General features: G+C 42.8%; 1 protein-coding gene across 8 annotated transcripts in view; it reads right to left on the reverse strand.

The window, feature by feature from the left end:
• NUP210L (nucleoporin 210 like) overlaps positions 1–14,320 on the reverse strand; it is a 143,259-nt gene that overhangs the window by 90,948 nt on the left and 37,991 nt on the right. For all 8 annotated transcript variants that reach the window (XM_035279949.3, XM_035279945.3, XM_035279948.3 and 5 more), the window contains 3 exons: positions 14,161–14,298; positions 13,082–13,237; positions 615–813 (listed from right to left, as the gene is read on the reverse strand). In XM_035279949.3, coding sequence (XP_035135840.3) covers positions 615–813; positions 13,082–13,237; positions 14,161–14,298 — 493 coding nt within the window. The remainder of the gene's footprint in view (positions 1–614; positions 814–13,081; positions 13,238–14,160; positions 14,299–14,320) is intronic.

Consider the following 14,320-nt stretch of genomic DNA (forward strand, 5'->3'; position numbering starts at 1 on the left):
TACTTACTGTGAACTAAAATCTGATACTGAGCTTGCCCTTGTAATCCCAGCTACTTAAAAGGCTGAGATTGGATAGCCCGGGCCCAGGAGCTCAAGGTTACAGTGATCTATGATTGCACCACTGCACTCCAGCCTGTGTGACACAGCAAGAACCTGTCTCTAAAAATAATTATAATAAAAATAAAAACTGGCCGAGTGTGGTGGCTCACACCTGTAATCCCGACACGGAGGCTGAGGCAGGCAGATCACCTGAGGTCAGCAGTTCAAGACCAGCCTGGTCAACATGGTGAAACCCCATCTTTACTAAAAATACAAAAATTAGCCAGGCGTGGTTGTGGGCGTCTGTAATCCCAGCTACTTGGGAGGCAGAGGCAGGAGAATCACTTGAACCCAGGAGGCGGAGGTTGCAGTGAGCCGAGATCCACTGCACTCCAGCCTGGGTGACAAAAGTGAGACTGTCTCAAAGCAGATAAACAAACAAACAAACAAAAACTGGTATCATCCAGCTACAATGTTATTCAGTTTCTGTGCCTTTGTTTCTACATCTGTGAAATGAGGAGGCATTTGATGCACATAAAGACAAAGGAAGAAGGTGATAAAAAGGCTACTTTTACCTCCTTTGAGAAGAGTAAAGACCCCTTGTTTATCCATGTTCAGATCCAAGGATAAATGAGAGCAGTCTGTGAATGCCATGGCTTCTTTCGTCTCTTTATTTACGTGATACATTGCAATGGGGATTTCTATAATCCGGCCAATCTCCACATCAGCATGAAATGGTAACAGTTCCATTTTGTTCAGTTTCAGGACATGTATCTGGAGGGGAAAAATTCAGTTAAAAAAGTCTTAGGAGGAGGCAAAGCAAGATGGCCAAATAGAGCCCTCCAGTTAGTGTTCCTGCAGGAAAGCAAACTGAAGGACTATCCATACAAGAAAGCACCTTCATAAGAATAAAAAATCAGGTAAGCAATCACAGGCCTGGTTTTAACATTATATTAAGGAAAGAGGCACTGAAGGGGGAAGAAAGAGTCTAGAATTGCCAACATCACCGCTCTCCCATTCCTAGGCAGTGGCAGCAGCCACATGGTACAGAGAATCGGTACACCTGGAGAAGTGCAGTGATTGTGGGATGCAAATCACTGCACTTCTCCAGGTGTACAGATTTGGAACTCAGTGCTGCCTACCACAGTGGAAACCAACACAGGGCAGAATTCAGTCAGTGCCTATGGGGGGAGCATTTAGACCAGCGCTAGCCAAAGGGGCGTTGCCCATCCCAGTGGTCTGAACCTGATTTCCAGCTAGCCCTGACACTGTGGACTAAAGCACTCTGGGGTGCTAAATAAACTTGAAAGGCAGTCTAGGCAGCAAGGACTGTAATTCCTGGGCAAGTTCTGGTGCTGTGCTGGGCTTGAAGCCAGTGGACCTGGGATACATATGACCTAGTGAGACTCCTGCTGGGGTGGCCAATAGAGTGCTTGTCGCACTCCCCCCTGCACCCAGGCAGCACAGCTCATAACTCTGGAGAGTTAACTCCTTCTTCCTGCTTGAGAAGAGAAGAGGGGAGATTAAGGGCACTTTGTTTTGCAACTCAGATAATAGCTCAGCCACAACAAGGCAGCAGGCAGAGTCACAAGGCCCCCATTTCAGACACTAACTCCCTGAAAACATTTCTATACACACCCTGGGGCAGAAGGTAATCTGCTGTCTTGAAAGGAAGGACACTGTCCTAGCAACATTCATCACTTGCTGATTAAAGAGCCCTTGGGCCTTGGCCAGGTGCGGTGGCTCATGCACGTAATGCCAGCACTTAGGGAGGCCAAGGCAGATGAATCACTTGAGATCAGGAGTTCAAAACCACCCTGGCCTCTACTAAAAATACAAAAATTAGCCAGGCATGGTGGCAGTCACCTGCAATCCCAGCTATTGGGAGGCTGAGGTATGAGAATCACTTGAACCTGGAAGGTGGAGGTTGCAGTGAGCCAAGATTGTGCCACTGCACTCCACCCTAGGAGACAGAGCAAGACTCTGTCCAAAAAAAAAAAGACCTGAATAAACATTTTGTATCTTCCAGGTGGTATTTGATACAGGTGGGAGACAGAGCAAGACTCGGTCAAAAAAAAAAAAAAGAGAGAGAGAGCCTTTGGGCCTTGAATAAACATTTTGTATCTGCCAGGTAGTATTTGATGTAGGCCTTAGGTGACACTCAGTGCCATGCTGGCTTCAGGTGTGACCCAATACATTCCCAGCTGTGAGGACCATGAGCAGAGACTTATTCTGCTTAAGGAAAGAAAATGGAAGAGTGAGGGGACTTTGTCTTATAGCTTGGGTACCAGCTCAGCCATAGTGAGGCAGAGCATGAACTGGGCTTCAGGGGTTCCCAGTTTCAGGCCTTGGCTCCTGGATAGCATTTTTGGACCTGCCCTAGGCCAAAGGGGAGCCCGCTTCATTGAAGGGAGAGAGATCCAGGCTTGGCAGCATTCACAAGCTAACTGAAGAGCCTTTGGACCTTGAATGAACATTGGTAGTAGCCAGGCAGTATTTGCCACGAGTCTGGGGCAGTGGTGGCCACAAGGAGAGACTCCTTCAGTTTGAACAAAGGAGAGGTAAGAATGAGAAGGGGGCTGGATGTGGTGGCTCACACCTGTAATCCCAGCACTTCGGGAAGCCGAGGTGGGCAGATCACTAGATGCCAGGTGTTCAAGACCAGCCTGGCCAACATAGTAAAACCCCATCTCTACTAAAAATACAAAAATGAACCCAAGCATGGTAGCACATGCCTATAGTCCCAGCTACTCAGGAGACTGACGCAGGAGAATCGCTTGAACCCAGGAGGTGGAGGTTGCAGTGAGATGAGATCATGCCATTGCACTCCAGCCTGGGTGACAGAGTAAGACTCCATTCCAGAAAACAAAACAAAAAAAAGATTGAGAAGGGCTTTATCTTGCAGCTTGGGTGCCAGCTCAGTCACAGTAGAACAGAGCACCAGGTAGATTTCTGAGTTTCCTGACTCCAGGCCCTGGCTCCTGGATAGAATTTCTGGATCTGCCCTAGGCTGGTGAGGAGCTTGCCACCTTGAAAGGAAGGCCACAAACCTGGCTGGGTTTGCTACCCACTGACTGTGCAGACCTTGGGTTTTGAGTGAACACTAGCAGTAACCAGGCAGTGGCCATTGCAGGACTTGGGCAGGACCCAGGGATGTGCTAGCTTTGGGTCTGACCCAGTGCAGTCCTAGTGGTAGTAGCCATAGAGGGGCTTGTGTAACCCTACCCCCAGCTCCAGACCGCTTAGCATGGACAGAGAGAGAGAATCTGTTTGTTTGGGCAAAAGAAAGAGAAGAGAAAAAGAGTCTGTCTGGTAATCCAGGAAATTCTCTCAGATCTTACGCAAGACCACCAAAGGAGTACCTCTACAAGTATGCAAGAGTCACAGCGTTACTGGGTTCGGGGTGCCCCCTAATGCAGATACACACTGTAGTGACCAAGACTTAGATCACAACACTCAACTCTCTTTGAGTACTTGGAAAGCCTTCCCAAGAAGAATGGGTACAAACAAGCACACTGTTCACAGACTACAATTAATATCGAATTCTTCAATGCCCAGACATCAATGAACATCCACAAATATCAAGACCATACAGGAAAACATGCCTCACCAGATGAAGTAAATAAGGCACCAGTGGACCAATGTTGGAGTGAGAGTTATATGACCTTAGAGACAAAGAATTCAAAATAGCTCTTTTGCAGAAATTCGATGAAATTTAAGAGAAGAGAAGGAATTCAGAATCCTATCAGATAAATATAAAAAAGATATTGAAACAATTTTAAAAAGCAGAAATCCTGGAGCTGAGAAATTCAATTAACATACTAAAGAATGCATTACAGTCTCTCAACAGCAGAACTGATCAAGCAAAAGAAAGAATCAGTGAGCTTGATGACAGGTTATTTAAAAATACAGTTATGGGCCAAATGTGGTGGCTCGCACCTGAAATCCCAGCACTTTGGGAGGCCAAGGTGGGTAGATTACTCGAGGCCAGGAGCTAGAAACCAGCCTGGCTAACACAGTGAAAGCCTATCTCTACTAAAAATAGAAAGAATAAGCTGGGTATGGTGGCGCAAGCTATAATCCCAGCTACTCAGGAGGCTAAGGCATGAAAATCGTTTGAACCTGGGAGGCAGAAGTTGCAGTGAGCAGAGATCATGCCACCTCACTCCAGCCTGGCTGACAGAGTGAGATGCTGTCTCAAAAAAGTAGAAAAGAGGCTGGGTGCAGTGGCTCATGCCTATAATCCCAGCACTTTGGGAGGCCAAAGTGGGCAGATCACCTGAGGTTGGGAGTCCGAGACCAGCCTGACCAACACGGAGAAACCCCATCCCTACTAAAAATACAAAATTAGCTAGGCGTGGTAGTGCATGCCTGTAACCCCAGCTACACAGGAGGCTGAAGCAGGAGAATCACTTGAATCCAGGAGGCAGAGGTTGCGGTGAGCCGAGATCATGCCATTGTACTCCAGCCTGGGCAAGAAGAACAAAACTCTGTTTCAAAAAAGAAAAAAAAACCCAAAACAATGATCTGTTGCCTATAAGAAAAACATGTCACCTATAAAGGCACATGTAAGCCTGGCATGGTGGCTCACGTCTATAATCCCAACACTTTGGGAGGCCAAGGCGCACGGTTCACCTAAGGTCAGGAGTTGAAGACCAGCCTGGTCAACGTAGCAAAACCCCGTCTCTACTAAAAATACAAAATTAGCCGGGCGTCGTGGCACATGCCTGTAATCCCAGCTACTTGGGAGGCCGAGGCAGGAGAACTGCTTAAATCCGGGAGGCAGAGGTTGTGGTGAGGCAAGATCACGCCATTGCCTGGGTGACAGAGTGAAACTCCCTCTCAAAAAAAAAAAAAGAAAAAACAAAAAAGACAACTATAGAGTGAAAATAAAGAGATAGAAAAAGATTCCATGCCAATGAAAACCAAAAAAAGAGCAAGGATAGCTATGCTTATATCAGCCAAAATAGATTTCAGGACAAATATAAAAAGAGACAACAAAGGCCATTATGTAATGATAAAGGGGTCAATTAAGCAAAAGGATATAACAATTATAAATATACATATTAGAGCTTAAGAGAGCAATAGACCCCAGTACCTTAATAGCTGGAGACTTCAACACCCTACTTTCAGCACTGAACAGATCATCCACACAGATAATCAACAAAGAAACATCAGTCTACAATATAGACCTAATGGATCTAATAGATATTTACAAAACTTTTCATTCAATGGCTGCAGAATACACATTCTTCTCAGCAAGAATGAGTATTCTTGATCATCTTGAAGAATAAACCATGTTAGGCCACAAAACAAATCTTTAAAAATTAAAAAAAAAAAAATTGAAACTATGTCAAGTATCCTCTCTGACCATGGTGGACTAAAACTAGAAGTCAGTAACAAGAGGAATTTTGGAAACTATACAAACACATGAAAATTAAACAACTTGCTCCTGAATGCCCAGCAGATCAATGAAGAAATTAAGAATAAAAATTTTAAATTTCTTGAATAAAATGAAAATGAAAACATAACAACACTTATGAGATAGAGTGAAAGCAGTACTAAGAGGAAAGTTTATAGTAGTGAGTGCCTACATCAAAAAAGTAGAAAAACTTGAAATAAATAACTCAATGATGTATCTTAAAGAACTAGAAAAATTGGCTGGACAGTGGTTCATGCCTGTAATCCCAACACTTTGGGAGGCTGAGACAGGTGAATTGCTTGAGCCCAGGAGTTCAAGACCAACCTCAACAACATGGTGAAATCCTGTCTCTACAAAAAAACACAAAAATGAGCTGGGTGTAGTAGTGTTCAACTGTATTCCCAGCTACTCGAGAGGCTGAGGCAGGAAGATCACTTAGGCCTGAGAGGTAGTTGCTGCAGTGAGCTGTGATCGCACCACTGCACTCCAGCCTGGGCAACAGACCAAGACTTTGCCTTAAAAAAAAAAAAAAAACTATAAAAGCAAGAGAAAACCAAACCCAAAATTAGTAGAAGAAATAAGCTGGGCGCGGTGGCTCACGCCTGTAATCTCAGCACTTTGGGAGACCGAGGCGGGTGGATCACGAGGTCAAGAGATGGAGACCATCCTGGTCAACAAGGTGAAACCCCGTCTCTACTAAAAATACAAAAATTAGATGGGCGTGGTGGTGCATGCCTGTAGTCCCAGCTACTCGGGAGGCTGAGGCAGGAGAATTGCTTGAACCCAGGGGGCTGAGGTTGTGGTAAGCCGAGATCATGCCATTACACTCCAGTCTGGGTAACAACAGCAAAACTCTGTCTGAAAAAAGAACAAAAACAACAAAAAAGAAACATCAGAGTAGAAATAAAATTAAAACAAACAAAAATTACAGGACGGGTGCGGTGGCTCAAGTCTATAATCCCAGCACTTTGGGAGGCAGAGGTGGGTGGATCATGAGGTCAAGAGATCGAGGCCATCCTCGTCAACATGGTGAAACCACTGTCTCTACTAAAAATACAAAAAATTAGCTGGGCATGGTGGCGCGTGCCTGTAATCCCAGCTACTCAGGAGGCTGAGGCAGGAGAATTGCTTGAACCCAGTGGGCGGCAGTTGCAGTGAGCTGCGATCGTGCCATTGAATTCCAGCCTGGGTAACGAGCGAAACTCCATCTCAAAAAAAAAGAAAAAAAAAAAAATTACAAAAGATCAACAAAATGAAAAGTTGATTTTTTTAAAAAAAGATAAACAAAATTGACAAACCTTTGGCCAGACTATAAAGAAAGGGAGAGATGACCCAAATAAATTAAATCTGACCAAGCACAGTAGCTCACGCCTTTAATCCCAGCACTTTGGGAGGCTGAGGCTGCTGGATCACCTGAGGTCAGGAGTTTGAGACCAGCCTGGCCACCCATGATGGTGAAACCCCATCTCTACTAAAAATACAAAAATTAGCCAGGCATGGTGGCTGATGCCTGTAATCCCAGCACTTTGGGAGGCTGAGGCAGGCAGATCACAAGGTCAGGAGTTCAAGACCAGTCTGGCCAATATAGTGAAACCCCATCTCCTAGAAAATACAAAAAATTAGCTGGGTGTGGTGGCTGGCGCCTGTAATCCCAGACTCGGAGGCTGAGGCACAAGAATTGCTTGAACCTGGAAGGCAGAGGTTGCAGTGAGCTGAGGTTGCTCCACTGCACTCCAGCCTGGGCAGTATAGTAAGACTCAGTCTCAAAAAAATAAAAATAAAATCTGAGGTGAAAAAGAAGGTATTACAGCTGATACCACAGAAATTCAAAGGATCATTACTGGCTACTATGAGCAACCATATGCCAATAAATTGGAAAACCTAAAAGAAATAGATAAATTCCTAGAGATCTACAACCTACCAAGACTGAACTATGAAGAAATCCAAAACCTGAAAAGACTAATAACAAGTAATGAGATCGAAGCTGTAATAAAAGTCTCCCAGCAAATCCAAGCCTAAGACTCAATGGATTCACTGCTAAATTTTACCAAACATTTAAAAAATAACTAATTCCACTCTTACTCAATGTATTCTGAAAAACAGAGGAATAAAGAATACTTCCAAACTTATTCTATGAGGCAAAAACCAGACAAAGACATAAAACAAAAAACAAAACAAAACAAAAACTACAGGCCAATATCCCTGATGAACATTGATGGAAAAACTCTTGACAAAATATTAGCAAACTGAATTCAACAACACATTTTTAAAAAAATCATTCATAGCCAGACACACTCACTCACTCCTATAATCCCAATACTTTGGAAGGCTGAGGTGGGAGGATTGCTTGAGTCCTGGAGGCCAAGGCTGCAGTGAGCCATATTTCTGCCACTGCATTCAAGCCTGGGTGACAGAGCAAGAATTTGTCTCAAAAAAAAAAAAAAACATTGCTAAGGCTGGGCACGGTGGCTCATGAATGTAATCCCAGGACTTTGGGAGGCTGAAGTGGGTAGATCACCTGAGGTTGGGAGTTCAAGACCAGACTGACCAACATGGAGAAACCCTAGCTCTACTAAAAATACAAAATTAGCCGGGTGTGGTGGCGTGCACCTGTAATACCAGCTACTTAGGAGGCTGAGGCAAGAGAACTTGGGAGGTGGAGGTTGCAGTGAGCCAAGATCATGCCATTGCACTCCAGCCTGGGCAACAAGAGTGAAACTCTGTCTCAAAAAAAAAATTGCTAAAATAACTAAAAGAGCATAACTGGAATGTCTGTAACACAAAGAAAGGATAAATTCTTGAGGTGATGTGATGGATAATCCATTTAACCTGATGTGACTATTATGCATTGTATGGTCATATCAAAATATCTCATGTATCTCATAAACATATATACCTATCATATACACGTAAAGAATAAAAATTACAGCACTTTGGGAGGCCAAGGTGGGAAGATCTCTTGAGCCTAGGAATTCAAGACCAGGCTGGAAGATGTGGGGAGACCCTGTCTCTAAAACAAGTTAAAAAATTAGCTCAGCATGGTGGTATACATCTGTAGTCCCAGCTACTTGAAAGGCTCAGGTGGGAGGATCACTTGAGCCCGGGAGGCAGAGGCTGCAATGAGCTGAGGTTGCACCACTGCAGTCTAGCCTGAGTGACAGAGTGAAACCCTGTCTTAAAAAAAAAAAAGATTAAAAAAAAAAAAAAAAAAAGGCTGGGTGCAGTGGTTCATGCCTATAATCCTAGCACTTTGGGAGCCCAAGGTGGGTGGATCACCTGAGGTCAGGAGTTCAAGGCCAGCCTGGCCAACATGCTGAAACCCTGTCTCTACTAAAAATACAAAAATTAGCTGGGCATGGTGGTGCATGCCTGCAGTCTCAGCTACTCAGGAGGCTGAGGCAGGAGGATTGCTTGAGCCAAGGAGGTGGAAGTGGAGGTTGTAGTGAGCTGAGAGCATACCACTGCACTTCAGTGTGGGTGACGGGAGAAAAACCCTGTCTAAAAAAAAAAAAAAAAGTATATATATATTTATATTGTGTGTGTGTGTATATATATATATATATATGTATACAATTTTGTATATATGTATACAATTTTAAGAAAAAGACTTAGAAGAGATCATTCCTTAAATGTTTATATACACATAAACATATATAAACACATTATATATATGATATTTACATTACACATAATATAATGGTCCAGGTCTGTTTTTTTAAAATTTTCTTTCCTTTTTTTTTTTTTAAGAGACAGGGTCTCATTATGTTGCCCAGGCTGGAGTGCAGTGGCTGTCCACAGGCAAGATCCCACTACAGACCAGCATGGAAGTTTTGACCTGCTCCATTTCTGACCTGGGCCAGTTCACCCCTCCTTAGAAAACTCCAGGTCTGTTTTACACACACACACACACACACACACACACGGTGCTAAACATGTCACTCTACATTTTTAAATTCATTGATCTCTTTAAAGCATCTAACTCCATATAGGAGGGGTCTGGCAAACTACAGCCTGTATACAACCTGTTTTTATACCATGAGCTAAGAAGAGTTTTCACATTTTAAAAAGGTTGTAGAATAAAAACAACAATAACAATCACAAAGAAGAATATGAGTAAGTGACTGTATGTGGCCTGTAAAGACTAATGTAACTATTTGCTTCTTTACAGAAAAAGATTGCCTTTGACTTAGAGCACTTCCTCTTTTTTGATATCTTTTTAAAATATCTTTTGGCCAGGTGTGGTGGCTCATGCCTATAATCCCAGCACTTTGGGAGGCCGGGAGGCAGGAGGATCCCTTGAATCCAGGAATTTGAGACCAACCCAGGCAACATAGCGAAACCCTGTCTCTACAAAAACAAAACTAAAAAGTTAGCTGGGTGTGGTGGTACATGCCTGTAGTCCCAGCTACTTGGAAGACTGAGGTGGGAAGATCACTTGAGTCAGGGAGGTCAAAGCTGGAATAATCTGCAAACATGCCACAGCACTGAGACTGGGCAACAGAGACCCCATCTCAAAAATTAATAAATAAAATAAAATGGCCGGGCACGGTGGCTCAAGCCTGTAATCCCAGCACTTTGGGAGGCCGAGGCGGGTGGATCACAAGGTCAAGAGATCGAGACCATCCTGGCCAACATGGTGAAACCCCGTCTCTACTAAAAATACAAAAAATTAGCTGGGCATGGTGGCGCATGCCTGTAATCCCAGCTACTCGGGAGGCTGAGGCAGGAGAATTGCCTGAACCAAGGAGGTGGAGGTTGCAGTGAGCCGAGATCACGCCATTGCACTCTAGCCTGGGTAACAAGAACGAAATTCCATCTCAAAAAATAAATAAATAAATAAATAAAATATCATTTATTTTGTCATTTTTGCCACTTTCTGTGTTTCTTCTGCTAGTTCCTCTTCCTCTGCCTATGTTTCTTAAAGTGACATTTACACTACACAGGATCCATCTTCTCTCTGATTCTATATGTTCTTCCTGGGAAATCTTATCCAGTTCCAAAGCTTCAATGACTAACTATAGGCTAACTCTCCCGCCTTAATCTTTCAGTTGAACTTCAGACCCCTATTTCCAACTAAAAACATTCACTCAAATGCTCCATAGGTGAATTACGTTGAGTGTGCCCAAAACTAAATTCATCATCTTTTCCTTTGTTTTGTATTTTCTTTTCTTTTTTTAAAAGATAGGGTCTTACTCTTGCCCAGGCTAGAGTGGAGAGGCTGATCAGAGTTCACTGTAACCTCAAACTCTGGCCTCATGCTATCCTCCTCCCTCAGTAGCTAGGACTACACACACAAGCCATTCGCCTGGTTAATTTTTTTTTTTATGAGATGGAGTCTTGCTTTGTTGTCCATGCTGGTCTTGAACTCTTGGCCTCAAGCCATCTTCCTGCCTTGGCCTCCCAAAGGTGTTGGGATTACAGGTGTGAGCCACCACTCCCAGCCTCTTTTATTTTCTATCCACCCCACCGTTAAAGTGAGAAACCTCCACATGATCTCTGTGGCTTTAAATGTTTTACTCTTCCTTGCTCAAGTAGGCATTAAATCTGATTGAGTTTACCTATTAAAAAAGATTCTCATTTTGTCTATATCCTATTCTCATACCAATTCACTAGTTCAAGCTTAACGTAAGTCTTTGCCTTCACTTTCTCCCTTCAATCCATTCTAATCTACTAGTCTATAACACCAGAAACTTTTGTTTATTATTATGGCTGTTATTGTCTGATTATAAAAATAATTAGATATCTTTCGGAACAGAGAACTTACTATGCCATTGACCTGTTAAAAGCCTGTATTAGTTCCCCATTGTCTACAGCAAGGGCTGGCAAAACTTCCCATAAAGAGTTAGACAGTAAACATTTTAGACTTATTCAGGCTACATGGTCTCCATGGTAACTACTAACTCAGCAGTTGTGGCTTGAAAGCAGCCAGGGACGATATGTAAATGAATGGGAGTAGCTGTGTTCTAATAAAAGTTTATTTATCAAATAAGGCAACACTCTGAATTTAACCCTTGGCCCTTACTTTTATTCCAGCCTCTAAAAGTCTTGTTCAAGTTCCTACCTCTTTCATAATAGTCTCTGACAGTCCCATACACAAGGATTTTTCTTTTACAAACTCATAGCACTTACTGTACAATTCAAGTAGTTCTCAATCATACAGGACTTTAAAATATCTCACATATCATTTTCTTAAAATGCTCTATAACCTTGCACGTCAATATAATTTCCTAGTTAGACTTTAAATTCTTTAAGATATGTATCACGGGTTATGTATCTCTGGATGTCCTATAATACCTACAAGACAATAAATGTTCACTGAGTGATGGCAAACTGTTAAATCCTATACAGAACAACAGCGTATATTATAAAAGGGGCTGGAGCTGGATGTGGTGGCTCACGCCTACAATCCCATTATTTTGGAAGGCCGAGGTGGGTGAGTCACTTGAGGTCAGGAGTTTGAGACCAGCCTGGCCAAAATGGTGAAATCCCATCTCTACTAAAAATACAAAAAATTAGCCAGGAACGGTGGCATGCACCTGTAGTCCCAGCTACTCAGGAGGCTGAAGTAGAATTGCTTGAACCTGAAAGACGGATGTTGCAGTGAGCTGAGATCACATCACTGCACTCCAGCCTGGATGAGAATTTTCCTGCCTCAGCCTCCCGAGTAGCTGGGATTACAGGCATGCGCCACCACGCCCAGCTAATTTTTTGTATTTTCAGTAGAGACGGGGTTTCACATTGTTGACCAGGATGGTCTCGATCTCTTGACCTCGTGATCCACCCGCCTCGGCCTCCCAAAATGCTGGGATTACAGGTGTGAGCCACTGCACCCGGCCTCAGTTACCATTTCTACAGTTCATTACAAGGGAAGTTTTTCTGAACACATACAGCACTGTAAAAGTGCTCAAAATGTTACCTATTACTGTTTTCAGTTTAGCATGTGTTTTTACAATTAGTATAATAAATACAGAATGCATTTCATCATTTTATTTCCAAAATTTTCCAGTTAAAAACATTTTTCAATAATTCTAATAATAACCTTTGAGGTGGATACTAACATCATCCTATGAGGAAACAAACATAGATGTTAAATAAGTGACTATTAAGTGAAGCAAGAGTCAATCTAGTTACAGAAATATTTTTAAAATATGTATTTCTGGCCAGGTGTAGTGGCTCACCCCTATAATCCCAGCACTTTGGGAAGCTGAGGCTGGTGGATCACGAGGTCAGGAGTTTGAGAGCAGCCTGGCCAACATGACAAAATCCTGTCTCTACTAAGCTACAGAAACTTACAAAACTACTCTACTCTACTAAACTACAAAGATTAGCTGGGTGTGATGGCAGATGCCTGTAATCCCAGCTACTCAGGAGGCTGAGGCAGGAGAATCTCTTGAACTCAGGAGGTGGAGGTTGCAGTGAGCAGAGACTGTGCCACTGCACTCCAGCCTGGGCCACAAGGGCAAGATTTCCTTTAAAAAAAAAAAGTATTTCTAGACTGAATGTTAGCAATATTTTTAAATAGTCCAGTTGGACCACATATTTTTTAAAATGTGTTAATGTGCTTAAATTTAGACAGTAGTGTTGTAGGGGTAATAAGAAGAACCTTTGGAGAGTTTTTACCTTAATTTCTCCATATCGAAAGGGATTTTGTGCATCTCGGGCCAAAACAGTACTGTTCCCCCTGATCTGACCTGCAGTCACCATTCCTTTCATGGTTACCATGACCACTGTTTCATTAGAAGAAGTCCAGGTAAAGTTGCCACTGCCACCCTCTACCTGTGAAAACGTACGACATTACATTTAATTACAATAGGAAGAAAACGAAATTTAAATGAAAATGTAAAACTTGACTGGTGAAATAAAGTTTACAAAATAATAACATAATTTAATAAATTATTTTTGGACACATTAGAAACTCTGACACTAGGCTGGGTGCGGTGGCTCACGCCTGTAATCCCAGCACTTTAGGAGGCTGAGGTGGGCAGATTACCTGAGGTCAGGAGTTCAAGACCACCCCAGCCAACATGTCGAAACCCCATCTCTACTAAAAATACAAAAATTAGCTGGTCACGGTGGCATGTGCCTGTAATCCCAGCTGCTCTGGAGGCTGAAGCAGGAGAATCGTTTGAACCTGGGTGTTGGAGGTTGCAGTGAGCCGGGATTGTACCATTACACTCCAGCCTGGGCAACAAGAGCAAAACTCAGGGAAAAAAAAGGGAACCGTGACACTATAGTAAAGCAGCTTAATGGGCAAGAGAAATACTAAAGAGAGGCAAAGTAATGGTAGTTTCACAAAATATCAAAAAAAGACACAATAGAATTTTATAAAAACTCACCAGGAAAAGATATTGGGAAGAGAGACAGAAAGCACTATAACCAAGTCTTGTTATAGATGACATTATTCAAGAGTATAATTTTGATTGTCACCAAAACCCAAGTTATATTCTTAGGATTGGGAGGAAATAAACTTGACATTAATAAATTTTCTTTCTTTTTTCTTTTTTTTTTTAAAGACGGGGTTTCACCATGTTAGCCAGGCTGGTCTTGAACTCCTGACCTCAGGTGATCCGTCCGCCTCGGCCTCCCAAAGTGCTGAGATTACAGGCGTGAGCCACCGCGCCCGGCCAATAAATTTTCAATAAATTAATCTATCAGAGACACCAGCTTATCTCTTTGTGAAGCCTTATAGGACACCATACCTGTACTTTATAATGATATAACATTCCCATAGGATGATGAGGAAATGCCAGAAATTTGGGTGTAAGAATGATGGGAAAATAAATCTTCACTTCTTGTTGGTGTTTGATTAGAATTTTTTTAGGCGGAATATCTTTATTCTAAAGAACAGGAAAAAAGGAG

Source organism: Callithrix jacchus, chromosome 18 (genome assembly GCF_049354715.1).
Source record: "Callithrix jacchus isolate 240 chromosome 18, calJac240_pri, whole genome shotgun sequence".
Taxonomy (NCBI): Eukaryota; Metazoa; Chordata; class Mammalia; order Primates; family Cebidae; genus Callithrix; species Callithrix jacchus.